We start from the raw sequence: 26,635 nt of genomic DNA, 5'->3' as shown, positions 1-26,635 counted from the left end.
AAATGCAGATGCTTTGCTGAACACATTCCGGAAATTACAACACCAGATTTGCCATCATGTCGTGATTCCATGCGATGCCCTAACGGTAGGAACATGTACTCTGGTCATTCGTCGTCGTCCGCCAAGCATGCCGCCCCGAAACGAGTCGAATGCGCTCCTCGCGATGCTATTGAGAGAATTGCATACCTCCTGGCATGATGGCTCCAGGCTGAGGTGGCTGCTGGGGGCGGTGGAACATTTGCACCAGCCTCTTGCCCACGCTTGGCTCCAGTTCGGTGCCGTCTCGTGCAATTTTGACTTCCCTGTTGGCGTTCCATGGATTTCGCAGACCCCTCGTCCGGTAAAATGGCAATTTGCTGGTCGATAGCCACTCGATCTTGAATTGTTTCCCCCAGTGGTCCGACGCACTCGCATCTTTCGGCTCGGTGCCATTCTCACTTTCGCCGTGGTCTGCCTCCCAGAAAATAGTCCCCCGAGCAGAATCGTCAATGATCCGGCCTTTGGGTGCTGTTGCTGTCGCTGGCGTATGGATGGACTGCGGCGACCCGTCCGAATCGCTGGTTTGAGTAGCATCCTCCTGCTTCGAGGACGAGGAGAGATTGACCGGCTCGCCCTCTATCGCAGACCCCATACGAGCGTACCCAAAGTATTCTCCGGATTTGTTGGCAGAGAATATCAAGTACACGTTATCCGCCTGACCAAAAGCTCGATTCAGTGTTTTCTCGTTGTGAGATTGAGTTGCCCACACCCCATTCCTGACACTAGCCTCCAGGTCTTGAGACGTCAGGCTCTTCACGATGTAGTACTTCTCCGGCACCTTCTCATCTGACTGAGGCGGGCCCCCTGCTTCGTCCGTTACGTCTGGAGACGGTGAACTCTGCTCGGAGTGGCTGCGAGCTATTGTCGGTCCTGCTGAATCACCATCGACTGTTCCACTAGCAGGCGGTGTCTGAGCTGCGGGTTGAGATTCGGACACTGTGTCGGTCGGGGTCGCAGCGGTCGAAGCGGTGCCTCGACGGAGCCGGCACACCAACCGCACGCCGTGAAAACGGGAATCGTGGAAGCGGTTCATCGCTGCGACGCACGCTGCCTCAGTGCGATAGTTGACGAACGCACAATTGCTCTTCGCTATCAAAAACACGCTCTCAATGTCATTCGTTGCGTCTCGTGAGAAATGGTCCTTCAGGTCGATAACAGCCGCGGCAGGAGGGAGATTGCCCACCCACAGCGCATGGCCAGATTGCTTCGGCTTTCGGGGTGGTCCTCGAGGATAATTCGGAACTGGGGCAGTGTCGATCGGTCGAGGGTTGAATTGTGCTGTGTCGAGGTCAGTAGCGATCACACATGCAATTGCCAGGATTTGAATGTACTCATATCCGCGTGCGTCGCCCCCATCGAAAACGAGTTCTGGGTCACAAAACGCGGATCGATTGGCGAGTATTGCGATGGAGCCATGCCATATCCGTAGGGGTCGATCGGGGAGTATGCCAATTGCCCTTGCATGGCGAGCTGCTGAGGCCGCTGCATGGGACCTGGAGCACCGTAGTGGGCATTGAGATACTGCTGTTGTTGCTGCGCTCTGGCCAACAAGGCTGGGTCGAACGTGGGACCGCGCGGCTGTGTGAACATGGCTTGCTGAGATGCATAGGGGCTCGAAGCAGATACGTTGTGGGAAGCATCGGGGGCGCCATATGGACGCTGCGTCACGCCGGGTTGCAAGTTCTGCGGCAGCGATGCAGCCAGTGCGCCCATATCAAACGATTGCTGGCCATATGTATTCATACTAGGCGAGCCAGAAACGATGGAGGGCTGGTTCTGGTTTTGAGTGAGATATTCGAATTGAGAATGGAAAGGTGCACTGCAGCTACGAGTCAACTTGATGTACTTGAGCCCGTGGGCAGCGGGCCACGGCAAACCTGCTCTGCTGGTGCATCGACGGGTGCGATGTGCTCTGTTGATTCGGTAGCCGCTCTCCTTCCTGCGATGTGTTGTGAGGATGCATGTCTCCCATGGTTGTGGTCCGGCCGTGGAGAAAGACGGGTCACGAAGAAGAGACGGCCAAACAGGAAGGAAGCCACAACGTTTAGTTAAAGAAGGCTCGACGGGGCAAGCAGTGTCGTGACGGACCAATGACGAGTCGAGGAAGAAGAGGTCGAGGGTGCAAGTGCGAGCAGGAGGCTGCATTGTGCTTTAGGCGGACCTGCGATCTAGAACCTTAAAGAGGGATTTGACGGTCGTGCCCTGTGGTCGACGGAACGCAGCCCAGCTCAGCGGCCGGCTCGCCATGCGCCACCCAGTGCTGCAGGCAGACAGTGCAGAGGCTTCTGCAGGCGATGCACCAGCGAGACGATGCTTGTCCGCGAGAAGTTGGCACGCTCGGCCAGAAACCGGCGCAGGGGCAAACCTTCGCATCTGGACGTCGCTGGTGCAGGCTTCGCATCGTGGTCAGGCCTCTCGACGAGCTTCGGGCACGGCAGGAGGGCTCCAGTCTCGTGCCAGGCCAGCATTCGCCACCCAGGCTGCGTGGGTTACACCAAGTGCCCAGCTGCGTTGGCTTCGTGGATGAGAATTGCCACTGGCGCTAGCATTGACCAGGGCGGCATGCCATGTAGGGACACAGCCGGACACTCACGCGAGGCGCTGGCCGGGCGTCTGGCAGATGCAGATGGCAGTGGAGTGGCTCGTCAGTGCATGTGCCTCGGCGCGCTGGCGCGGGACGGCGTGGTCGATGACGCTGCTTGACGGCGTCGGATGGGGAAGGATGATTTGGCGAGCGTATGTGCGTGGACGAGGGAGTGCCGCGCTGAGGGAATCTCCGGCAGCTGCGGTGGCGCGCAGCGGCGGAGCGGCTCCCGATCCCAGCGCGACTCGCCAATGGCCCGCTCGGAGTCCACGAGAAGGCTCGATTGCGTGCCCGCGCGCGCGTCTGCAGACAACGTGGTGGCGCGCTTCTGATCATCTCCGCTGTCGCGGCCGCCATAGCTTCCACTGTGCTGGGATCGAGGGACTGCCTGGCCTGCCTGCGCCACACGGTACTTGGGCGCCCACGGACGCGTGTGGTGACACAGGAATGCTTCGCTCGTCCGTCATCTGTGCATCTCACAACGTCGCGTCGTGCAGCTGCTGCCAGCAACACAGATGGTCTTTGCACGCGATGGCGGGGAGCGCCTGCAGAACTGGCGGCGGCTGCTTCCGGCACATGCCACTGCCACTGCCACTGCCACTGCCCATCGCCTTCTGTCCACCGCATCACCGCATGAGCGGCATCGCGTGAGCAGCCGTCCACTCCACACCTGTACGGATAGCCCTCACAGGACGTCTGCTATGCAACGGTCTGCGAGATGGATCAGTCGGGGCTGAGAATGGCCTTCACCATCGCGAATAGCCCAACAGAGACGGCCCGAATGCTGCTCGCTCAGAGCATGAAGCTCTTTCTCACTCCTCTCACCACTACTAGTGGACCCCGGGACCGGACAGGCTGTGCTCTTAGCCCTCCGTTCAGATTGCCCTTCCTGCGCAATCGACTACCTGTTCGCCGTTCTATTCCGTCTACAAAGAAATCGGGCGAGCGCTGTCGGATTACAGAGGATCTGCGAACTCAATCTTGCACCAATCTCAAATCAAGAACGCGTTGACGTCTTGCTTCGCTTGGCCGCTCATCTTCGGCCACAACTTTATTATTTCCGGACCGGGCAGCTCACAACCGCATGTGATCGTGTCGGATCGCAGGCATTGCATGTGATGACTTTCAAACAACCACAAACGCCTACAAGACCAGGCCTTCGCCGTGCCGGTGCTGGCATTTTGGTGCAAGCTAGAGTGCCGTACTATTCCTTGACAACCCCTTACATTGAAGCTAATAAACACCGTGTCGGACGAGTGAGGCGGCATTAGGTATCGGCACCGACTTGAGCGACGGGCCTGCGCACACTCGTGTCCTTCTCGTGCAATGAACTTCTGGAAGAGCGTGAAACTGCAAGTCCTGCATACGTTCGCAGGGGAGGAAAGAGCAGGCAATATTTGCAGGTGCATATCACCAAAAAAGGGAAGTACATCTGTGGGTTGGCTGACCGATGTACTAGTCAGAATCGCTGTGATCTCACACTCGAGTCCTTGTGTAGCAATTCCTCTTCATCATCACACGCCAGCACTCTCGTCGATTCTGGTCAAGCTCACACAACACGCAAGCACGACAAGATGACCTAGAAAGAGCTCGGCCCAATCTACTAGCAGTGTCCAAGATGGGGTCACGGGAGTCTCATCACAGATCCCAAATGTCCCTCCAGTAAGTCCGTTTAAGCTATTGCAGTCGCCACTGACGCATAGTCACCGCACTCCGCACGCGAGCGATCCGCCCACCGCAGTTGGCAGCTCTACACACGCGAGTCAGCTTTGTGCCACTGTGCCTCCTATCCTTCACCGCTGCAACCAGCTCAAATTTCCCAGTCTTCCAGTCGGAGAACAGACCGCCTCCAGGACCTTCAAGAAGCTGCTAGCTTTGCTTCGGTTGGATGCATCCTGCAGCAAGCATTATCAACATGCCGCATGTCGATCTCTCCACTCTTCATCCTTGCACTGTGCTTGTCCAAGAACCGCTTGGCGCCTTGCGGCAACATATGGGTGGCGCAAGTGGGTAGCAAGCACGGCGGCACTTCTAATTTGATAGATTGATAGGCGGCGAAGGCGATGGAGTCTCGCCGTGCACTCCGTTCGATCAGACGCAAGGTACCACCAATAGTGGTCGAGGGTCTAAGACCTGCCAGCCTGCCGCCAGGGAACATCTCGGTCACGACCCACTCGTAGGTGGACACACGAGGCAAGCACATACTGCGATATTCATGATCGATCGGCGAAGGGTTCGCTGATTTCTGAACAGGCATATGCTGACGCGGCGATGGTGCATTGTGGAGGAGACCGGCCGATAGACATCTGGCTGAACCTTGAGCCGCCCTCGGTATGCTAATATGTTCGCGATGGGTCGTGTCCCTCGGAAGAACAATGCTCATCGAACCCGGAATCGCCACACGTTGCGCTTAGTCTCGGCATGCCTTTAAATGACGTTAATTGAAGTGGAGAGATGCAAAATTTTGAGCCAGAAGGGCACGACAGACACGACGAAACCCTCCAGTGCTGCGCGAAGAGGTAACAGCGATCGCCGATAGAAGAAGGCTAGTCGGCAATTATTTTTGAGGCCAAGAGACTCTACCACCACAGGAACCGAGACTCGAACGGTATTCAAAAACCTCCTCGCCCTATCGCACTGAGATACAACCACTAGAAGGTCGAATGGTGTGAACGTTTGCATCTCGTGCTGGGCGTGACTAGACGATATATCTGCCTCCGTGAGTGGAATGCTAGATGTTATACATGAGAAAAAGTACATTTTGAGTCCGGCTCATCTTGCAGAGTGTACGAGCTGCCAGCTTCCCACATTCTGCGCGGAACGTCTATACACTCGGGCAGACTCATGGTAGCAACTGTGGACTGTCCCTGCGCCCGTAACGCCTTACGCTGAACACCACATCTGTAATCATATGCAGCCCTTTTCATGCCCTCCATTCGTTCTCTTCTGACCACATTGTTGTTCAGAAACATGATCACGTCCAACCTCAGAGCATATTCTTATTCTTCTTCAGATTGAAAGCTTTCTGATCCTTCAACCACCTCCTGTATGCCTGCACGCTACCAATCTTCTCGCCGTAATAATCCGGAATAGGATTCTGAGGGCTACTCGCAGAAGCATCGGCGCGATAGCGTTTGATACGAGCGTAGAAGCTCTTTTCTTTCTGTTTACACAAGTCTCAGTCAGTCACAAAACTCTCACATTGTCACCCTTCCGAACCCATCATCAACTTACCTCTGCAATCCCCGCTTTCCACCCACGTCTACTCGCCCACATCCCAAATCCCAAATTTCCCACCGTGGGCCCCATCAGCCATCCTCCAGCCGCAATGGCAAATGTACTGATTCCGAGCACGATGATGGGATCCAGGCCGGAAATTTGTGCTCCCCAGGTATCAAAGTCTTGCTCTGCTAGCATTGGTGCGACGAGGCCTACGGTGCCGAAGGCGGTTAAGACGCTGCAGCCTAGGTTGATCCATCGTCGCTTTCGGCGGAGGTCGAAGAAGCGGTTCCAGGTAAGGATGTGGTCTGGGACTTCTTGTTGCGATTGTTGCGGTTGTGAGGAGGTTGAGTTGGTTCGACGAGAGAGTTTTGAGTTATGTGTGAGGGGAGATGTGAAGCGTGTTGTTGGGCGTTGTGTCCATGGTTGTTGGGTTCGGGTGTGTTTGGAGGGTTGGGCCGCGGAGGTGGTGAAGGCGGCGGAGAGGAGGGCGGGAGTGGATCTTCGAGGTGCGGTGAGGGTCCGTAGACATGTGATGCGAGGGGCCAGAAGGGTTGCCATGGTGGGCGAGATGGTGGTCGATGTGTGTTTGACGGCGGGTGACAGGAGTGCGGAGGTGAGAGCTCTCCGCCGCGCGCGGTGATGTTGGCGCGCGCCGGGATGGATGAAAGCTTCGAGAAGTCCCCACTCGCTTCTGCTCTCACCACCGCACCTCCTCTCGTTTTGCACAATGAGCGGGCACACGGAGGCAAAACGTGTGTTCCCTGAATGTGGCCATCACTTTACGCGTCGGCGCGATCACTGAGTCACTATTGGCCTTCGCAGCGCGTTGCATCATGGCGTCCGTAGGTGTTTCGACCACGTACACGGCAGAAGGTAGTCATATCTCAGATAGCGTCCGCGGGCAAGCTATCTCATAGTGGGAGCGCTGTCATCGCAGAGGAAGCGATGCTTTCCAATGCCTGACTGGGGATAAGGTGAGGCGCGGCTATGGCGAAGTGAGGTGAGGTTAGGCCAGCGGCGACAGCTTGGTCCATTTGATTCCGCTCTGGCAGCAGGCGCCACTCTCTGCTTCGACATCGCAAACTGAAACTCATCTGGGCTCGCAAACCAATTGCAACCTCCGTTCTTCATTTCAAGCATCGCAAAATGACTTTCAAACGTCACCATCTCGAGGCTGGCTTGACCGAAGCACACTACGACATGATGTTGCCTGATGCGGAGCCTGCACCCAAGCGACGACTCGACTGTGCGAACCTTGCATTGGAGCAAACTCACGACTGCGAGAAGTTGCCTTCTCCACCTGTCCCCGAATCAACGCCATCCGCCTGCGCGAGAACATTTAATGTTCCCGAACTGGCCGAGGAAATTTTACTTCACCTGCCACCTGACAATCTGCTGTGCAGAGTGCAGCGCGTTTGTCGCCAATGGCGACGTGTAGTCGAAGAGAGCGAGCTCATTCAGCAGTACCTTTTCTTTCGGCCTATTCCATACACATGCGACCCGTGGGTTATGCCAACATTGGAGAACCCATGGCACTATCTACTTTTCGTCGACACCGAACGGCCTACGCAACTTGATCGCTATCCAGACTCGTCATGGAGGGGTATGCTGCTGACGCAACCACCAATAGAATACGAAAATGGTCGAGCTTGGCTGCTTCAAGATTCAGTGCTGTATCAAAACCCGTGGTACCCCAACTGGTCTACGTGGGAGGCGGTCCTTCGCTTCGACACGCTGCGACAGGCGAAGAAGTTTCGGCGGCCGGATGAGAGATTCATGGAATTGGACTTGGCGGAATAGTCCAACGTGTTCATGTGTCGTGGCAAGATCGACATATTCATCATGATGCGCATCCGATCTTCAGGGTGCTGGCCAAGCAAGGCACATACAATGTCTCACACAGATCGCCTGGCGTGCGTCTCCTCCTCCTTCGTACCTGCATTACCTCCTAGCGTCTGACGATGGTGCTAGGACTACCTCCTCCACTGAGAGCGCCAACAGCATCATTGACGCGACTCTCTCCAGAAATTCCTGTATCCACGGGTGGAAATGGATCCTTGCGCAACGCAGTGACCTTGAAGCTGTTCTAAGCACGTGAGGAGAGAGGAAATGGCTTCATCATAGCTTCGACGGAGGGCGGGTCGCGCGATCCAGAAATATCTTCTGTTATTGAGATAGAGTGATGTGCGCGAACGTAAGGCTGCATCTAGAACGCAAGCTGATGGGGACGCGAAGGGCCCGTGCCAGGGCTGCAAGCCCTTGCGTCAGCTATGTCGGTCTACTGGTATGTAAACACGTAGCTCGAGCTCGAGCCTCACTCACAGGGTACGCGGAAGTCTTGTTCGAACAGCATCGGCTTCACCAAAATTCTGCTGAATCGAGAACCATTTCTGGCTGGTCCGAGGGGTCCAAGGGACAACAAATGAGGATCCCGAAACTTCGTTAACAATTGAAAAGATGCCGTCACGTAGCCCATCGAGAGAAAGATCCTATCACGACTCGACGCCTTCGTCGCCTCTTTCGCCTATTCTACCGAGCAACATCCCACAATGGCTCCGACCAAGCCGCACGCGTGGCGCCATGTTATCGAAGAGCAGGCTCAAATTCCTGATGGTCGGTGTGGGATGCGTAATGATGGGGTGGATGGTGACATCGAGCCTGGACTCATCGAACAATGACAACTTCGCAGACATCGATCAAACATACCATGCTTCTCCTGGAAGTGTCTTGGATGACCCAAGCGGTTTCGGCACTGGACTGAATAAGCTCGAGCTGCCGGCAGGAGTTATAGGTAATAGTCTACCAGAAGACCAACCGGAAGACCTTACCTTGGATCTGGAGAAGTCGCCTACCATTGGTGGTGCATTGGCGGAATTGCACAGTGCGGTGAAGGATAAACTGCATTCTTTGAACCCATACCACAGACCGCACCTCCAGGCGCCCAGCAAAGCGGCCAACGCGACGGCCACCCAGCAGAACCAGCCGACCAACACTGCAGCGATATCACCAGGAGAGCACGTCCTCGACGGCTTGTCGGAAGAAGAGCGCTTGGGTGCAAGAACTCGCATTGGAAAATGTACAATCTTGTTCTACGGCAACAGTGCCTGGGAACGCGCCATCCGAACACACGAAAGACATGACCGAGAGCACGGCTACCGACTACACATCCTGCGTCAGCAACTTCTAGACGACGTCTGGTCCAAACCAGCTTACATCCTCAGCCTCCTCCTCCGCGAACTCGCAAAACCCGAAAGCGAACGCTTAGAATGGCTCCTCTGGGTCGACGCAGACACAGTACTCCTCAACCCCCACATCCCAATCGACGTCTTCCTCCCACCACCAGACTCGGAATTCGAAGATATTCATCTTGTCTATTCCAACGACTGGAACGGACTCAACAATGGTGTCTTCCCCGTACGAGTCAATCAATGGGCCGTAAACCTCTTTTCAGCAATTGTGTCTTATAGACATTACAGACCTACCGACGAGCTCGTTTTTCGCGATCAATCTGCAATGGATAATCTCCTCCATCACCCGACATTTTCACCGCATATCGTGCAAGCGCCGCAACGCTGGTTTAATGCATACCAGGGTGAACATAACGAGACTCTCGCCCCATTCCAGCTCCGAAGAGGTGACTTTCTGGTCCACTTCGCCGGTATACCGAACCGAGAAGAACGCATGATTCACTGGCTAAACCGTGCGGAACAACATCTCGACGACTGGGAAGTCCCATTAAAATCCACTTCGTATCCTCAAGAAGCACGAGATTTCTGGGCAGAGCAGAGTTCTCTACGAAAAGCGAAGAAAGAAGAAGCGGCGAGTAAGAGATTGAAAGTTCAGGAATTGATCGTGAAAGTCGAGCAAAGGTTGAAAGATTACGGGGAAAGGTTGGGATCGGATCATCGGGAGGCGATTGAGAAGCAGAAAGAGGAGTTGAAGAGTTTGGTCAATGATGGTGAGAGGTCGAATGATTTGAACGCTATGACGGAGTTGGCGAGTAAATTAGAAGAGGCTACGCAACCACTTGTGTCCGCTATTGCGGATGCGCAGAAGGTGATGTTGAATTCTGCGCATGAGGCAATTTTTGGAGGTGAGAAGGATTTACTTGAGGGAGGATTCGGTCAAGGGGGCGTGGAAGATCAAGATTTGCAGTCGATATCGAGTAAGGTGAAGATATTGAAGGACTTGGTAATGGTACCGCAAGAGCAGTGGAATCGTCATGATATTTTGGCGGCGTCGGACGCTCTGACTGAGGCGAGGGCGAAGTGGAAGTCGAAAGTGGATGCTGCTGAAGCGGAAAGACAGCGTGCTGAGGAGGAGCGGAGAAAGAAGGCGAAGGAGTTTATTGAGCTGCAGGCGCAGTTGCAAGCTGAGGCGGATAGCAACAAGGCTTCTGTTGCTGATACGGGGAAGGGTGAGCCAGTCTCTGCTGTGCCAGATACGACTGGCTCACCTTGAGATTGCATGATCTTCGATTTCTATGCCTTTCGTAGTGCGGCATGAAATTCAATGTTCAGCACTATTCGTAGTGGGGGTCTCCTTCAGCAACGAAGCGAGTTTCTAACACCGTGCAGGCAGAGAAAGGCCACGCAATGTGCGCAGTTCGGGCTCAAAGAGACGCGAGCGACCAAGTCTCGCAGCTGATGAATGTAGCAGATTCCTGTAGGCCTATTTGTGAAGAAATGCAGCTAGCCTCAAGACGGAACATCCTCAGTTCCCGGCATAGCCGAAATGATCGTATAGTCGCAAGTTGGACAGTGCGACTTAGTGTTCGGTGTCGCAGGATACATGTCCTCGCCATACGTCGAATTCAGCGTCACAGCTCCTACGACCTTCCCACTTTCCAAACGAATCCAAGTTTCCACAGTGAGCGATTTCAAATCCTCTTCCCTCACCAGTATCTGTCTCGCTCCTCGCTCCCAGCTCCCATAGCCACCGTATCCAGAATGCTGATTGAAGCAGAGATTGACTCCACTGCCTTTGATAGTCATGCCGGGAATTAGACCTTTCCATTTATAGCACCAAGTATCTCCGTGATCGTGGCCGCTGAATAGGGCCATCAAGCCAGGTGTCGATGCGATTGTCTGCATGAATGGTACGTCTTGACCGCCATAGGGACAAGATTGCTTGCCATCAGGACACCAGCCTTGAGCTTGAGGTGAAAGAATATAGTCATCGTTGATTCCTGGTTGGCGATGGCGGTCAACGCCCACTTCTGTCTGCAGAGCTGCACTCGCGTTGGTGGGGATGTGAACAAAGGCCAACGATGGAATCGTTTTGTTGTACCTGGATCCTAACTCCTCGTTGGTCTTGATGAACCAGTCCACCACGGTTTGATCAATCCAATTGGGCTGCCCGATCGGTTGACCTTCATCGTCCCTTTCTTGGTAGTAGAAGCCACCGCGACTGTCGAAGAACCAAAGTAGCAACGAGGGAATGTCACCTCCATCGTGCGGGAAGGCTTCTAGGTAATAATTTGAGACGCCGGCATCTCTTCCCGCTACCATTTTCGCAGTGAGAGATTCCTGATATCGATGCTCCCGTTCGAAGATCTGCTCTCGTGATAGATTGAAAGCCGAGTCGTGGTTTCCATACGCTGAAGCGAAGGGCAGTCCTCTCTGGACGATTGGCTTCACGATCCGGTCAATGTATTCGGAACTATTGTGGAAATAGCTGTTGTCGCCCGTGATCAGATCGCCATTCAGTACACATCTGGTAGGAGAAAGTCAGAAAATATCATGGCCCCGGTGCTGAATGTCTTGCCACTCACAATTGTTGTGATTCGGCATCCAGTATGTCGCCCATGATCCTTTCAGTATTCAGATCTTGCTGAAAGTTGTCAGCGTGAAGTATAGTCTGATTCTCTTGAAAGCTCACCTGTGGTCCCCATTGATCCCACGCATCTATCAAAATGTGAGCTTCATCGACATGGGCTTCCTGTGTCGCTACGTACTCTCCCCAAAATGCAGATCTGCAAAGACAGCGATCTGAAATGTGCCTTCTTTGGTGAATTTTAGAGGTCCTGGCCGGTATGATCGTCCTTGCGGAAATGAAGAAAACACAAACCAGGCGAGTATGCTGCAGAGCACAATAGCAGCCAGGGCCACGATCATATAGATCCAGCGCGAAGTCCATCTCGTGGATATACGCGAGGCATGCTCCTCGCCTCCCAGTGCCTCGGAGGAAGCATCGTCATGAGTAAGCACATGGTATCGATGTTTGTCGCGGATCAAGCCCATTGTGCATTGCGAAAGGAGAGAATCTTAGGATGGAGCTTGATGTGATGTGATTGATGCACTTGGCCCCTTTCCGGCCGCGTCAGTCGTTCCTTCTCCACCGTCTGGGTTGCGGTGCCAAATCCAGCCTGGGTTCAAATTACAATGTGCGAAGGGATTGCATCTCCGCCGACAATGCATTTGACAGCGCCTGCAGCAGCTCAGTGACTCTGCTAAATCCCAGAGGATGAGCTGCAGAGATGCCCGCCATCGAAAGAAGATTGATGATCGGCAGGACGCACGTCAGTCGAAGTTGTCAGCGCCAAGACTCTGGATGATCCTCAGCTTGACCTTCAACAAGTTCAGCTAAACAACCTCTTCCATTCCTCATAATCAACTACAGCCCCAAATCAAGAATCCAAACAATGTCTTTCCAAAAATGGTTCCCATGGACCCAAACTCCCCTCATCATCAACGCTCCAGTAAGTCACACTCAACACCAACAACATCTATCTAACCTCGGCACTTCACTTTACATATCCTACATCCGATTCCTCAAGATCCCAGCTAACAAACATAACAGATGGGCGGCTTCGCAAAATCCTCCCTCGCAATCGCCGTAACAAAAGCCGGCGGCCTCGGCCAAATCGGCGCAACAGACGACATGCAAGACCTCTCACTCGAACTCTCCAAAGTCGAACAAGCACTAACCCGCACCTCGAACGATGATCTCTTACCAATTGGCGTAGGACTTCTATCATTTGTTACAAAAAAAGAAGCTGCGTTACCCGTATTGAAACAGTTCAAACCAGCTGTAGTTTGGCTGTTCGCTAGTCATGAGTTATCAGATTATGCGGAATGGATCAAAGCGATAAGGGAAGTGTTGCCGAAATCGAAGATTTTTGTGCAAGTGAGTTCTGTAACGGCGAGTTTAGAGGTTGTGAGGGAGGAAGAGGGGAGGCCGGATGTTTTGTGTATTCAAGGGATCGATGCTGGTGGACATGGTTGGGAGAGGGGGGCGAGTATTGTTTCGTTGCTTCCGGAGGTGATTGATAATTTGGCGAAAAATGGTTATGATATACCTGTAGTTGCAGCTGGCGGTATAGCGGATGGACGTGGTGCTGCTGCGGCTTTTACGCTGGGAGCTCACGGAGTGGTTTTGGGTACGAGATTTCTTTCTGCGCCGGAGACGCATATGCATCCGGAGTATCGTGCTGCTGTTCTGGCTGCTACTGATGGAGGGCAGAGTACTGTGCGGAGTAAAGTGTTTGATGAGCTGCGAGGGCCAAATAGGTGGCCTGTGTTGTATGATGGGAGAAGTATCAGGAACGCGAGCTTTATTGATCATAATGAAGGGGTTGGCATCGAGGATATACGGAAACGTCATGCGGAAGCGATGCGTACCGACACCGCAGGCTACTCGAGTGAGCTCAAAGCTGGCAGAGCGGCGACTTGGGCGGGCACAGGGGTCGGTCTTGTCAAGGTGGAACAACCTGCTGCAGAAATTGTGGAGGAAGTGAGAGCTGGCATCGTTGCAGCAATCGACGCAGCCAAAGCAAGACTCTGAATGCGAGCTTAGATGTGGAGTGTAATGATCGGGAAAGAATTAGTTTCGAACCATCTGGATCCATCAGTACAGCATTACTCATAACTGTCAGGACTACCATAGGCTGGACAGACGCTGTCTGCAGTCCTGCCCCACATTAGGAATTGCTCGCCCAGTAGAGGATGTGCATCAGGCCGTTCCGAGCGCAAGAGATCGTTCGACACAGTCCACGGCTTTCCAACTGCTGAGAAGTGGATCACAGCTGCTGCTGACTGTAGCAAATACAGCTCTTGCCAGAGAGGGTGATGTTCGGGAAAGCGTGGCCCAGAAGAAACGTGCTGATCGACGAAGTCGCTGTCCATGATTGTGTCTGAGGGGTGAGTCACGTCAGATTCGAGCTGCGGTCGACTCTCCGGCGAAGTCTGGTCGCGGCGGAGGCGTGGCATAACAATCGGGTCTGGCGCGCCTCGACGCCTCTCATCCGCAACGGCTTTGGACATTTCATTCACCTTGTTGATCGTCGTCCAGTTGAGCCTCTGCGCAGAGTCCGAATGATACCACGATGGTAAATTCCAGTCTTCCCTGCGAGGCGAAGCTTTCATTAGCTTCAGCCCAAGATTGTCCTTTTCAGGAAATAGTACCAGTGACTGTTGAGCGTGATATATGAGCCGCCTACCAAACGTTCAGTCAGGTCATGGAGATTGCGCGGTGACTGGACTCACTCAACATGGTTACTTCGCCGCCTACAATCAGTCAGATTAAGTTCATCCTTCTCACCAAAAGTCTGAATTACCTAGCAATTTGTTGATGATGTCCATATCGAATTCGTTCATGCCAGCCTCAGCGACGGCTGTGCTGACTGCATTCCACAATCGATCGGACAGGTCAATCATCATGAAGGTGCTGGCGAGGAAGTCCTTGGCAATCCAGTAAGCTCGTGGGGCGCTAATACTGCCAATGGGGAGGCCGGTGAAGAGTTGGTCTAGGTTTTGCATGATAAGCTGGTCAGAGTCGAATGCAAGCACACGCTCCAAGCCCGGGCTGATACGATGAAGCTTGAAGGCCAAGAGCTTCAACAGACAATCCGCATAGTAGCCGACTCCTCCGCCAGGAAGAGGTGGAGGAGTCTCGATGTGTGTACGAGCACCTGCTGCTGTGAGTGCCGTCACATACTCTCCTGAGACGGCGGGTGAAATAAGGACATGTACGGGATAGCGAGCCTTTAAGTCTTCGAGGCGGCGTAAATTGACAAGCACTCCACATGCGTATTCGTCGGTAGTGGCGTAGAAGGCGTAGGCGAATTTGCTCCTCTCTGATTCTGTCACAGCAGCGGCAGCCTTGGTCATGGAATCAGCTTCATCTTGTGCTTGCTGTAGAGATGCCTGGAGTTGCTTATTTTGCTTTGCAAGGCTCTCACGCAGCAGCACGTCCTGTCGTTGGCGTTCCAGGTATTGCGAGATGGCGGTGTATGAGTGGGATGCCAGCAGCAGAAAGATCAGCGTAGTCAGGATTACTATACCAAACGTCTTCAGATGAGGCCGCATCTTGTTCAGCGGCGTGTTGAGTGGTGCCAGATGCAGCGCGCTATCCAGGGCAGCACTCGAATGGCAATAGTCCGCATTCCTCGACTCTGCGACAAGTGTTCCATTCGGGCCATTCCGTCGTTCAAGCAAGGAGTTGTGATAAGAATCCGTCGCGGAGACATCTCATTTTCTCGGGCGTGTTCTCTTCTGAAGCAGACTCGCATGGAACGAACGATTCATAGCTAGTGGGTAGTGCTGTTGCTTCAGGCACACCATGTTGAAGGCCTACCTCCTCCTCTCGTTCCTCTTCTTCTTCTTGGACTGAAGGTATCTTCCTGAACATATGGGCTAATATGTGGGTGGGAGTCTAGTGACAGGATTCCGTGCCTCGTGAATTGATGGCCGTGATGAGCGAGGATAGCCTTGTCTTCTCCAAAGCACATCCTCTCAGCAACGCCGCCCAGCGGTTCTCTCAATGCCAACCGACGCCACCAATGCTTGGCTCATCGATGCCAATTTTGCGCATCTCTGCTCGGTTACCAGCGTTGTTGGCATCGCGAGAAGGGTGTGCATGATCAGGCCGGCGCGGCATCCTTCGCGAGCGTTGCAGCGCAGGTGGCACATGAACCAGCAAAATCGACGATGAGGAGCGGATGAGATCACAGTTGCGATCGGGCGTGGTGCAAACTCTCTGCCGACCCACCCGTAGCACTTTCAATGCCATTCGGTCCTCTGTCCGCTGGCCGTTGCCGCCACTCGCTATGGCTGATAGAGTGATTTTGGCCCACCAGTCGACGTCAGTCACGTCGTCGGGAGGCGGTGGAGACACGGAGAGCACACGAACAATGTCGACCTTCGCGCAGTCAAGCGCACCAAGAACGCAACTAAGCACGGGCTTGGCAGGCTTTGCAAGCTTTGCGGTGGCAGCAGGAGCGAGCGATCCCCGTTGGCGCTGCTGTGGAGCGTCATTGCCCTCCTCCACTCTCCATGTGTGTGGCCCCATCATTCCTTCCACACGCACGTCGCCGTCACTGCCGATCAGCGGCGTCGCGCTGCCAGACATGGACACCCTTTATATACTGCTCGCGTGCCCCCGCCCACCGTGCTGTGATGTGATCGTGGAGCAGCTGTCGAGGGCACAGCATAGCACAGCATCTCATATCTCGCCACAGCGCGTCGCCCAGCATGCCCAAGAACACGCACTTCACCGACGACGCGCCCGCCGTCATCAACCAGGCTGACCTGGATCACGCCAACGAGAAGCTACACCGCGAGAACGACGATGATCAGCATTCCGACAAGACCACCTCCGATCCCGATCATGTCGACAACCCCCAGGACCACAGCGCGAACCGCAATGGCGAAAAGCTCGAACAGCTCGGCACATATGACAAGTACGAACTGACAGAGGAGGACTGCTATCAGGAGCTGGGCTTCTGCTTCCCGTCGTGGAAGAAGTGGTACATCCTCAGTGTCATCTTCATTGTCCAGGTCTCTATGAACTTCAACACCTCGCTCTACTCCAACGCCATTCCCGGCATCAGCGAGGAGTTCGGCGTCAGCGCGCAAGCTGCTCGATGTGGTGCCATGATCTTCCTCGTTCTCTACGCCTTTGGCTGTGAGCTGTGGGCACCGTGGTCTGAAGAATTCGGACGCTGGCCCATTCTCCAGCTGTCGTTGTTCCTGGTCAACATCTGGCAACTTCCTGTCGCCCTCGCTCCCAACTTCGCCACCATCATGGTCGGTCGTGCCCTCGGCGGTCTGTCCTCTGCAGGAGGCTCCGTCACATTGGGTATGATTGCAGACATGTGGGAGTCAGACAATCAGCAGTACGCCGTAGCGTTTGTCGTCTTCTCTTCAGTCGGCGGTTCGATTCTTGGCCCGATCGTTGGCGGATTCAGCGAGGCTTACCTAGATTGGAGGTGGTCCATCTGGATTCAGCTCATCTTTGGTGGCGCCGTCCAGCTTCTTCACGCAGCCACAGTGCCGGAAACACGAACGACCATCATGATGAACCGCATCGCGAAGAAGCGGAGAAAGGAGAACCCAGATGCGAACGTGTGGGGACCGGACGAACTGGTGCCGTTCAAAGAGAGATTCTCTGCAAAGGAGATTTTGATCACCTGGATCCGCCCGTTCAAGATGTTCCTGACGGAGCCCATCGTGCTCGTACTCTCCCTGCTCTCTGGCTTCTCCGATGCGCTCATCTTCATGTTCATTCAGTCTTTTGCACTGGTATACGACCAATGGCATTTCACCACCGTACAGGTCGGATTGTCCTTTATCCCGATCGGTGTGGGCTACGTTCTCGCCTGGCTCTTCTTCATTCCCGCCATCCGACGCAACATCAAAGAACGCCAGGCTAAGCCAGATGATGAGCGCGCGCAATACGAGTCAAGACTATGGCTGCTGCTTTATCTGGCGCCCTGCCTACCCATTGGTCTCATTGGCTTCGCTTGGACTATTCAAGGACCACCAGTTCATTGGATCGGCTCCATGATCTTTGCTGCAATCGTGGGCATCGCCAACTACGCGATCTATATGGCGACCATCGACTACATGATTTGCGCGTATGGCCCATATTCCGCATCTGCCACTGGTGGCAACGGATGGGCACGAGACTTCCTGGCCGGTGTATTGACAGTTCCCGCTACGCCATTCTTCGAGAATATTAGTCCTCCGAATAACTTGGAATACGCGAGCACAATACTCTTCTGCATCTCGTTCCTGCTCGTGGCAGCAGTCTACGTGATCTACTGGAAGGGTCCTACGCTGCGGAAGAGGTCTCCATTCGCACAACAATTGGCTGCCGTTAGGAGAGAGAGCGTGGATAATGGCGGCACTGGCGGAAGACGATTGAGCTACATGCCGGGCTCTCGAAATGCCAGTGTCACGGCAGGTGGCCGTCCTGGACTCAACGAGCGCTCCTATTCGCAATCGCAGAGGTAAGTTCTCCCCATGAGTATTGCCTGCCCAACCAGATGTACTAATTTCTGTGTTACAGATTCTTTGGCGAGACTCGTGTCACGCCTCGTGGTACACCCACAGCATCGAGAAAGAACAGTGTTGTGAGATGAGACTTTTTGCCTCGATATGACTAGCTTAATTCATGACATGTACAGTTGCATAGACGAAACATAGCACGCAATACATTGTTGAGCCTTCGCCAACTCTGCCAAACGACTCTCATCCACCTCAGCCCCGGAGCTGCCGAACAGTCCAGTGGTTACCTTTCGCTGAACAAGCTCTCAGATCTAACGTGCGATTGATTCTGCTCTATAACTTGTATGAGGAGGAACTTCTATTCAACAAAGTCTATGCTTGCCTCTACCTCCTACTCCCGCTTCCCTTCCTCCTCCGCCCTCCACTTCTCAAAATCAAACCCCACCTCCTCCAACCTCCTCACCTGATACCTCCCTTCCCCCAACGCATTAAACGCACTCTTAATATTCGGAAACCTCTCTCTCGTATAAAACTCCTTTTCTCCCCACCTCGGCGGCTTTTTACCAATCCCAACATCATCACCCTCCTCTCCATCAGCGCTTCGTGCCCAATCACTCAAGGCATTGATCTGCTCCGCATCCTTTGGAAACTTCAAAACATGGAAATTTCTTCCCGTTCCCATTTCTTTCTCCACTCCCTCCTCCCAGGCTTTCATTTCGTGTAACGAAGGTAGGGTTAATCGACCGGAAAGAACGCGAGCGATGACGGCGGATTGGACTTCCGCCATCGGGAACGGAATGACTTTTTGATTCAGGACTAGAAAAGAGAGTGTCGGTTGTGGAGCGTAGAAGAGGTGTTGGTAGGTATTTTGGACTCTTTCGCCGGTTGTGATTATCGGTGGATCCAGACTCTCCAAAAACGGATAAGAATAAAAGTATCCTGTGCAATATACCACATGATCGATATCTTTTTCGATCGTTCCGTCGGAGAATTTCACAGTGCGGTTTGAGGGGATGTATGAGATGATTTCTGGTTTTGAGATTTGACTTGGTTTCGAGCCTTCGACATTGAGGTAGGATTCGGATTTTTGGGAGATGATGAGAGGAAGTTTGCAGACGCGTTCGATTTGGGAGCCGATGTCGATTCCTGAAGCGGAGTTTCCGACGATGATGACCTTTTTGTTGGTGTAGGCTTCTGGTTTGCGGTAGAATTTTGAGTGGGAGATTATGTTTGGGTGATTTTTGTGGAAGGTGGAGATGCCGGGGACTTGAGGGATGTAGGGGACTTCGTAGTGGCCGTTGGCGCAGATGACGGCGTCGAAGGTTTCTTGGGTGGGTTCTTGGGGACTGTTGGATTGTGAGATGGGCGCTGTGGTGACTGTCCATTTTTCGTCGGGGCGGAGGCGGACGTGGAGGACTTGGGTGCGGAATTTGATGAGGTGTGAGACGTCTTTGCCGTAAGTTTGGAGGTAGTTCAAGACGTCTTCGTGCTTGGGGAAGAGTTGACGATCTTGGTCCCAGTCGAGATCGGAAAAGCCCATCAGCCCTCGAGGAATGTTCGTTTCGAGCCGTTCGTAGACCGGTGAGACGAAGTCCGGTTCTTCGCTCACATTGCCATCGTGCCCGACTTGTCCCCAGACCGGCTCAGCATGTCCAGCATGAGGATTTGTTTGTGGTACAGGGACTTTTGCAGAGCCCTCGTTACAGGGCAAATAATTCCATAGCCCACCTGTCTTCGAACGCTGCTCGTAGATGACAATCTTGGAGAATGCTTTTTCTGCGATCAGATACCTACCTTATCGTCAACCATACTACAAAGGCGTGGGAGTCAAAAATCTCGTGAAGCCTACTTCGCTGCTGCCAGCCCACTGGGACCAGCGCCTATTATGCAAACACTGTCAGCCTTGAAGCGGCGTTCCGAAGGTATCGATCCCATGTTCAGCTGTCCACTTCAACAGCGTGTGCACTCGAAGAGGGTGTGTGGCAATGACTGTGAGTATCTGCTTGCGAAAAAGCGAACATGCAATTGGCCCGCAAGGTGTGACGAGCTTTGCTTCCGATATCGCAAGCACATCATCTTTGGCACCCGTTTGATGAGCTCGCACTCACATTTGAAGGGGCAGCTTTCAAAGTTTGAGAAGCAGATAATCATACACATTGATGTACAGTGGCCTACAGGCACCACCTAGCTCTCATACTAGGCAGACCAAATCAGGCGACATTTCGTGCTCGATAGTGCCGGCAAGCAAACATCTACAACTGCTCGACGCCGGTCACCAACCTGTCGAGCGCGGTTCCAGAGCCATCCTGCATGACCATAGACATTGCTTTCGCAAGATATGTCATGCGACGACGACCTTCTTCCTCCTCCATTGCCCGACTGCGTCTAGCTGCCTCTTCCAGCAAGCTCCTGGGGAGCCCAGCAAGTCGAGCAACGTTCAAACCATAGCTGCGATGTGCAACCCCTTCTCCGACCTCGTACAAGAACGTGATATCTTTCTCTCCGGCTGCAGACTCGCTGTCGTTTTCGCGAAACTGCATGTGCACATTTCGAAGCGGTTTCGCTCCACTTTCGTAGTCCGCGACAGTGTCAGCAACTCGCGCCAGAGACTGGTAATGCGTGATGAACAGAGTCAAGCTTTTCTGGACAGTGACCATGTGGTGCAGGACACTCTGTGCGATGGCAACCCCATCATGAGTGCTAGTGCCTCGTCCCAGCTCATCGAGTATGACCAGACTTCTCGGTGTGGCCTGCTTGAGGATATCGCTTGTCTCTCCAACCTCGACCATGAAAGTTGATTCGCCTTTCATCATATTGTCGCCGGCTCCCATACGAGTGAAGACAGCATCGAGCAGACCGAGCTCACAAGTATCTGCTGGCACGTATGAACCGATCTGGGCCATAATCGCGATCAAGGCCACAGATCGAACATATGAAGACTTGCCACCCATGTTTGGACCTGTGATGAGCAGTGCACGTGTCGCGTCGCCAGCGAGATCAACGGAATTTGGCACGAAATTGTCCAGCAGCAACTGCTCCACCATGGGATGGCGACCCGCTGATATAGAGATGCCAGGTTTGTCCGTAAAGGCAGGCTTGCAGTAGCCTGGCTGTTGTGCCACCGAGGCCAATGAGAGGAGACAGTCAAGCAATGCCAATGACTGAATGCATTCGCGAAATGCTTCATACTTGCGGCCAATCTCTGCTAGAAGAGACGCAAAAGCGGCGTCGCAAGCATTGGATAGGCTCTCTTTGTGCTGATCGCGCTCTCGAAGCAGCTTCACGACTTCAGGAGGATGAAAGCGACTGACTTTTTTCGTGCTCGATATCTTGGTCCAGGTGGCGGGCACATTCTTGAGTTGCGTATTGTCAAGCTCGATAAGGTAGTCGATCTCCGCGACCGTCACGTAGCTTACTGGTACTCTGCGTTTGAGCAAGCTTGTTGCGGTCGCTTTGAACTCGTTGAGATCATGCTCGACCGCCACGATGCCGCATTTGTGATCTGTGATGTCTTCTGTCTCGTGCTCGTCACGGAAGAAGTTGTACTTATCGTTGTCCTTGGCCGCCTGTAGGTTCATACGCCCGAGATAGTCGAGCACATCGTCGGAGATCAAGGGCAATGCAGCAATAGCTTCGTTGATCATGCTTGACTGAAAGCCTGCATCCGCGGCCGATTTGACAAAGTGATACTCCTGCGCTACACCTTGGAGTGTTTGTAGGAATTGCAACAATTCTGAGCGAGAACACTTTTTGTAGTAGATGCGGATCAATGTTCGCTCGAGATCCGCCCTTGTCTTACTGAGAAGTTGCTTAATGCGTTCGACCCCTGCTTGGCCCGCGCCCTCCTTCAGCTCTTCGACTGCCGCGACTCGTTCGTCAAGTCTCGTATGATCAAGCAGCGGTCTGCCGACCCATTTGCGAAGCAAGCGCTGCCCGAACCGAGTCGAGGTATGGTTCAGCGTCCAGAACAGAGAACCCTTCTCCGCCTGATCGGTTTGATTGCGATAGATCTCCAGACTCGTCAACGTGTTGCCATTGAGCAACATGTGCGATCTGGCGCTGAAGGATTGAAAGCTTTTTGTGAGATCAAATACATGCTGTAGACCGTAGTCTGTAAGATGCGTGATCATAGCCGACAAGCAGATTGTCGCGTTTTCTGACAGCTTGTGCACCTTATCCAGAAGAGTTCCAGTGTCTTGCGATGATTGCACTTGTGACGAGCTTGCCTCTCCTTCCTTCATTTTGTCGGCGTAGAAGTTTGTGATGTGACTGTAAGCTTGAGCAGCCATGGTCTTCGGCTTGTCCTTCCACTCCAGTCGAGCATCATCGCCGCCTGACAGATGTTGAACCAATTTCTTAGTCGCTTTGGAGACCTCTCCGACTATCACAAATTCGGCTGGAGAGATGTGTAGGAGGCGGGTCTCGAGTTCACTTCGCATCCAGCCATCTTCGAAGTCATCGTACACGATCTCGCCAGTCGCAGGCTGGACGGCAATGAGACCGATCTGAACCTTCTCATCCGAGCCGTTACCTTTTGGATAGCTTTCTGTCAGACACAAAAGATGACCGGATGCAGGAGCGCCCCCTTCAGCACCTGCGAGACTTGTGTCTAGTCCCTCCTCATCATCGACGTACGTCGCTTTCGTGTACAAATTCGTCAGATCGCGTTCGAACAGCTTGCTTTTGTTGGCTCCTGCAGCTTTTAAAGCGGCCGTCTCAAGCTGTCTCACTATGCCTACCTTGTGCCCAGCATTGATCAGTCGCTTCACATGTACGTGCAGCCGGTGCGTAGGAAAGCTCGCGCCAGCAAATCTCGTCATATGTGCTTCGGATGGGTGTTCGTCGAAGCGCATTTTGCCCGGAATGCACACCACCGACAGAACCTTAGCTGCTACTCGAGCATCCTCGCCATAAAGCCTGTACTTGTAGCCCACTTCGACAACCAGAAGCACATCTGGATATTTTCGCTTCAAGTCTACGACCTTTTGGTCGAGAGGCGTGAGCTTGCCCTTCCTCGAGGCTGGAATCTTCCTGGCTCCACCTTTTCCGCCTTTCTTCGGCGCTGCTATTTCCTCCTCCTCTTCATCAGGTGGATCGTCCTCTGCTGCTACTGCCTCTTCGTCAATGACGCCACTCCGCCGTCTGATATTCGCCAGGCTGTCCGGCCGCCCGAGCTTCTTCACGAATTTCTGATGCAGACGCGCTTTCATCCGACGGGTCTCCTCATCGTCTGCTTCGTCCGGGTCAGGAACCTGAGCAGGTTCGTTCGAGCTGGAGAAGGTATACTTGGATGTCCGCTGAGCTGCCTTCGGTTTCGTCGTACTATCTTTCCGTGTTGGACCAGCAGCGAGGTCCTCGCCCTCCGCCTCGCCATTGGATTGTGCCCTTCGCCGCTTCGTGGCAGGCCCTTCGTCATCGTCGTCTTCTAAGGCTCGTTTCGACGACGTGGATGCTCTTCGAGGTTCGTGCGATTCGTCGTCAGTAACGAACAAGTCATCCTCCCTATCTGCATTCTTCCTAGCCGGAGTGGCGGTTGGCTGCGGCGCGGGAATGTCCTTGACCTTGGGCTTCTGAGACGGAGCTTGCGGGGTGAAAAAGCTGGATATCGACGATTGCTTGACCTGTGATGATCTCTGGGTGAGAGTCGGTGGTGGCCGTGCAGTGCCCATTGTCGTTGTCGTTCCGATGTTCGACAGATTCGCGTGTCCGCACCGACTTAATGTTTGATGACGTTGAAGTCAAATCGACGCATCCCCCGGTCGAATGAGACGCGGCGCGTTCCTGCTTCGCGTCCGGCAAGCACTCCACAAGCAGACTCCATGTACGGCAGGAAGATCACGAAGAAGAGCGTGCAGGATGTCCATAGAGGAACGTGATGTTCATTCGAATATCGTCAGAGCTATTTCTACAGGGCTACATCTACAGAGTAATACGCCTGACCGGAAGATAACACAGTTGTTCATCAAGAGCTGCTTGCATCAGAATCATCATCACTGTCACCGTCATCATCATCATTCAACCAAAGTGCTTCCTTCCGTTTACACTCTGCCAGATGCGCAGCCACCACCTGGTCATGTGTGAGCTTCCGATGAGGCGTGTTCGGCGGGTTCCTTGACAGCTCACTTGACGCCCTACTCCTTGCGGCGACGTCTGACGCGGGAATGCTGGCCTTTCGAGAAGCGGTGGCTTTGCGGCTCATCGTTGGCTTGGGTGCAGCAATTTTTGCGTCTGCAGGCGTGGTCGAAGGCCGCGAAGTGTCTTGAGCTTGAGCATGCTCCGCTTTCGTGGCGAAGCTTTTCGCCGTCTTCGTCTTGCTCCTCTTCGACTCGGGTTTGTCGTGTTCTTCGGCTACAACAATTGACGGAGGAGGCGTGGGAGTCAACTCCGTGATTCGCGGTCCTTCCACACCTTTCACGTCCACGTCGACTACTTCAAATTCGTCATCCACGGCAGAAATCGACGCGGATTCATCGTACACATCACTGTCCTCAACATCATCCGGCATCTCCGGCCCATTCTCTTCCTCATCCGTGGACCAGCCGTCTTCTCGGATCACCACCTCGTCTGCTTCTTCTTCAACATGCGGCCGAGAATCCTGAGCACTGGAAAACGACGGTGGCACGCGCCTTTTGGGTGGTGCAACGCCCTTTTGAATTGCGAGTTCACGCTCTAGGCGCCGGCGCTGCGCTTTGAGGCGCTGAATTTCTGCTTCGTCCTCAACAGAGACTGCTTCAAGCATCGCTTCCTTGTTGAGATTCATCATGAAGATGTGTTCGGCTTCAGCTCTCTGGCCTTTCGCGAGCGCCAGTGCTTCTCGCCATCGCGCCTTGTCCTTGCGACGCTGAGTCGCACCACCCTGCTTGCGTGGCGGAATGGTAACATCAGGTTTGGGTTGGGAAGCTGATATATGGTTCGCGAGCGTCTCAGCGTGCGTGACTGAGACTTCACGCCTGCTGCCATCTCGTGTCTCAAGGTCTCCACCGTCCGAGTGACGGGACAATCCTGCGATCGCTGAGCTTCGCTCTGCACATTCGGAGTTCTCGAGAGATCGGCTACTGGTGGCAACGGGCTTAGATACCTGCTCAGGTGTACATTTGATTACGGAAGGTCCATTAGCATCGACCGATCCTGCGCCAGATACCTTTAATGTTCGTGCAGATTGCGCATGGTTCCGAGACTTGCGAAGGCGCGAAGCATTGGACATCCGGTGGGCTGGTGCTCGCAGCTTCCCACTCTTCTCTGACGAATTGGAGGTGGGCGGAGTAGCAATCTGACCGGAAACGAGTTGGCTTTCGGGCACAATCTGCGCAGCGATTTGCGGGCCATCTTCTACCGGTGCAATCGGATCGGGCAGCTGCACGTAGGCGATGATGTTAGGAGTCGATGTCGGCGCTGGAATGGCATTGGCTTCGCACGGGCTCGAAGGGACGACAGTGCTTCCCGTGGCTAGAGGGGGGCTGGAATTCCAACGTGGCGTAACGTCTCGGCTTTGCGTGCTGCCACGGAGCGATGGTTCCTTTGCCAAAAGCAATTTTATCCTTCCTCGTACTGCGCTATCACTTCGACCAAAGCTGGCAAGTGCTTGGGAGATGCGCATTGAATTCCAATTACCTCGCATGCCCTGTTTGAGGATCTTGTCCTCAGCGGGCGACCAGGTACTCTTGGGACGCCCTTTCCCCGACGCATGCTGCCGCCGTTCGAGTTTGTGAAAGGCATTTTGCGACGGAGTCTGCTTCGCAACAGGTTTAGAAACAGGGCTCTGTGGTGAGAGGGGAGACCTCTGTGTGGAATCAAGGCTACTTTGCTGTGTCGCATCCTCACGTTCCTGTTCAACGGTCCCGCTCGATCCTGTGTTGTTGGCAATTTCGGTTCGAGGCTGGTCAGGGACATGAGCTGTAGACTTCGCCCCCGCTTCAAGCACATCCTCGTCCCCTGCTCCACGTGACGAATTTGCAGTCTCTGCGTCGCCTTGCTTCAGCGGCGCACCGCGATAAGTGCTCTCCATGCGACGGCGTTTAGAAGTTGCTTGCTGTGCATTGCTCGCGTCCGCCGGGGGTCGCTTCTTGTGTCTGTGGGGCTGCATTCCCGTGCTCCCAGAGACTGCACTGGGCCGATCGATGTAGTCCGTGTAGATGAAAAGCTGTCGTTCCGAAGCTGGTGTGCCTTCCTCATACATGCTCTCAATCGTGTCCGTCATGGTGATCTTTCCCCCTTCGAGGTTTTGCAGGTGGCTGAAGTACATGCCGGCCATGCCGTCTTTCCTTAAACTTCGAAAGCGTTGTTCACTCTCTTTCCATAGCGACGCAAAGGTAGAAGTCGGTTCGACCGGAACAGCAAGCTTCTCGAGTGCGACCAGCGGCGTTACTGGAGCAGTCGCAGGCGGAGTCGAGGTTTCCAGTGCTAGTGGGGTATTGTCAATGGTGTCTGGCGGCCGCTGCCTTCGCGGCGGCGGCATTATGTGGACTGTGAACCGCATGTTGACGCCACCTTCGCCAGACACGCGTACGATCCAGCATTCAGCGGAATGCGAAGAATGACGCTGTAAAGAATGCGGCGAAGT

At 54.0% G+C, this 26,635-nt stretch overlaps 11 protein-coding genes across 12 annotated transcripts; 4 read left to right on the top strand and 7 right to left on the bottom strand.

The window, feature by feature from the left end:
* Positions 1–166: 166 nt before the first annotated feature.
* On the bottom strand, positions 167–2,011 carry CKM354_001267000 (uncharacterized protein; the record flags this gene model as incomplete). Of its 2 annotated transcripts, none has more annotated exons than XM_044808193.1 (3): positions 167–1,317; positions 1,371–1,864; positions 1,917–2,011. In XM_044808193.1, the coding sequence occupies 3 exons, from the start codon at positions 2,009–2,011 to the stop codon at positions 167–169; spliced, it is 1,740 nt and encodes a 579-aa protein (XP_044664128.1). The 2 variants fall into 2 exon arrangements, with proteins under 2 accessions (XP_044664128.1, XP_044664129.1); XM_044808194.1 differs by having other exon boundaries at positions 1,371–1,858.
* A 3,598-nt stretch (positions 2,012–5,609) lies between these two features.
* CKM354_001266900 (uncharacterized protein) lies at positions 5,610–6,403 on the bottom strand (the record flags this gene model as incomplete). Its single annotated transcript, XM_044808192.1, has 2 exons — positions 5,610–5,786; positions 5,858–6,403. The coding sequence occupies 2 exons, from the start codon at positions 6,401–6,403 to the stop codon at positions 5,610–5,612; spliced, it is 723 nt and encodes a 240-aa protein (XP_044664127.1).
* A 588-nt stretch (positions 6,404–6,991) lies between these two features.
* On the top strand, positions 6,992–7,645 carry CKM354_001266800 (uncharacterized protein; the record flags this gene model as incomplete). The annotated part of the gene is made up of 1 exon (XM_044808191.1): positions 6,992–7,645. One exon carries the CDS (start codon positions 6,992–6,994, stop codon positions 7,643–7,645), a length of 654 nt encoding a protein of 217 aa, XP_044664126.1.
* A 657-nt stretch (positions 7,646–8,302) lies between these two features.
* On the top strand, positions 8,303–10,306 carry CKM354_001266700 (uncharacterized protein; the record flags this gene model as incomplete). Its single annotated transcript, XM_044808190.1, has 1 exon — positions 8,303–10,306. The coding sequence occupies one exon, from the start codon at positions 8,303–8,305 to the stop codon at positions 10,304–10,306; it is 2,004 nt and encodes a 667-aa protein (XP_044664125.1).
* A 236-nt stretch (positions 10,307–10,542) lies between these two features.
* Positions 10,543–12,087, bottom strand: CKM354_001266600 (uncharacterized protein; the record flags this gene model as incomplete). The annotated part of the gene is made up of 4 exons (XM_044808189.1): positions 10,543–11,560; positions 11,619–11,677; positions 11,726–11,751; positions 11,802–12,087. The coding sequence occupies 4 exons, from the start codon at positions 12,085–12,087 to the stop codon at positions 10,543–10,545; spliced, it is 1,389 nt and encodes a 462-aa protein (XP_044664124.1).
* A 401-nt stretch (positions 12,088–12,488) lies between these two features.
* CKM354_001266500 (uncharacterized protein) lies at positions 12,489–13,630 on the top strand (the record flags this gene model as incomplete). The annotated part of the gene is made up of 2 exons (XM_044808188.1): positions 12,489–12,545; positions 12,647–13,630. The coding sequence occupies 2 exons, from the start codon at positions 12,489–12,491 to the stop codon at positions 13,628–13,630; spliced, it is 1,041 nt and encodes a 346-aa protein (XP_044664123.1).
* A 74-nt stretch (positions 13,631–13,704) lies between these two features.
* CKM354_001266400 (uncharacterized protein) lies at positions 13,705–15,153 on the bottom strand (the record flags this gene model as incomplete). The annotated part of the gene is made up of 4 exons (XM_044808187.1): positions 13,705–14,191; positions 14,251–14,281; positions 14,332–14,352; positions 14,403–15,153. 4 exons carry the CDS (start codon positions 15,151–15,153, stop codon positions 13,705–13,707), a joined length of 1,290 nt encoding a protein of 429 aa, XP_044664122.1.
* Positions 15,154–16,317: 1,164 nt separating this feature from the next.
* On the top strand, positions 16,318–18,209 carry CKM354_001266300 (uncharacterized protein; the record flags this gene model as incomplete). The annotated part of the gene is made up of 2 exons (XM_044808186.1): positions 16,318–18,077; positions 18,137–18,209. 2 exons carry the CDS (start codon positions 16,318–16,320, stop codon positions 18,207–18,209), a joined length of 1,833 nt encoding a protein of 610 aa, XP_044664121.1.
* Positions 18,210–18,466: 257 nt separating this feature from the next.
* Positions 18,467–20,010, bottom strand: CKM354_001266200 (uncharacterized protein; the record flags this gene model as incomplete). Its single annotated transcript, XM_044808185.1, has 2 exons — positions 18,467–19,865; positions 19,925–20,010. The coding sequence occupies 2 exons, from the start codon at positions 20,008–20,010 to the stop codon at positions 18,467–18,469; spliced, it is 1,485 nt and encodes a 494-aa protein (XP_044664120.1).
* Positions 20,011–20,327: 317 nt separating this feature from the next.
* Positions 20,328–23,744, bottom strand: CKM354_001266100 (mismatch repair protein MSH3; the record flags this gene model as incomplete). The annotated part of the gene is made up of 1 exon (XM_044808184.1): positions 20,328–23,744. One exon carries the CDS (start codon positions 23,742–23,744, stop codon positions 20,328–20,330), a length of 3,417 nt encoding a protein of 1,138 aa, XP_044664119.1.
* Positions 23,745–24,037: 293 nt separating this feature from the next.
* On the bottom strand, positions 24,038–26,551 carry CKM354_001266000 (uncharacterized protein; the record flags this gene model as incomplete). The annotated part of the gene is made up of 1 exon (XM_044808183.1): positions 24,038–26,551. The coding sequence occupies one exon, from the start codon at positions 26,549–26,551 to the stop codon at positions 24,038–24,040; it is 2,514 nt and encodes an 837-aa protein (XP_044664118.1).
* Positions 26,552–26,635: the final 84 nt, after the last annotated feature.

This window comes from Cercospora kikuchii, assembly GCF_019650295.1.
Source record: "Cercospora kikuchii DNA, contig_00009, whole genome shotgun sequence".
In the NCBI taxonomy this organism is placed as follows: domain Eukaryota; kingdom Fungi; phylum Ascomycota; class Dothideomycetes; order Mycosphaerellales; family Mycosphaerellaceae; genus Cercospora; species Cercospora kikuchii.
This window is presented reverse-complemented; position numbering and strand designations above follow the sequence as displayed.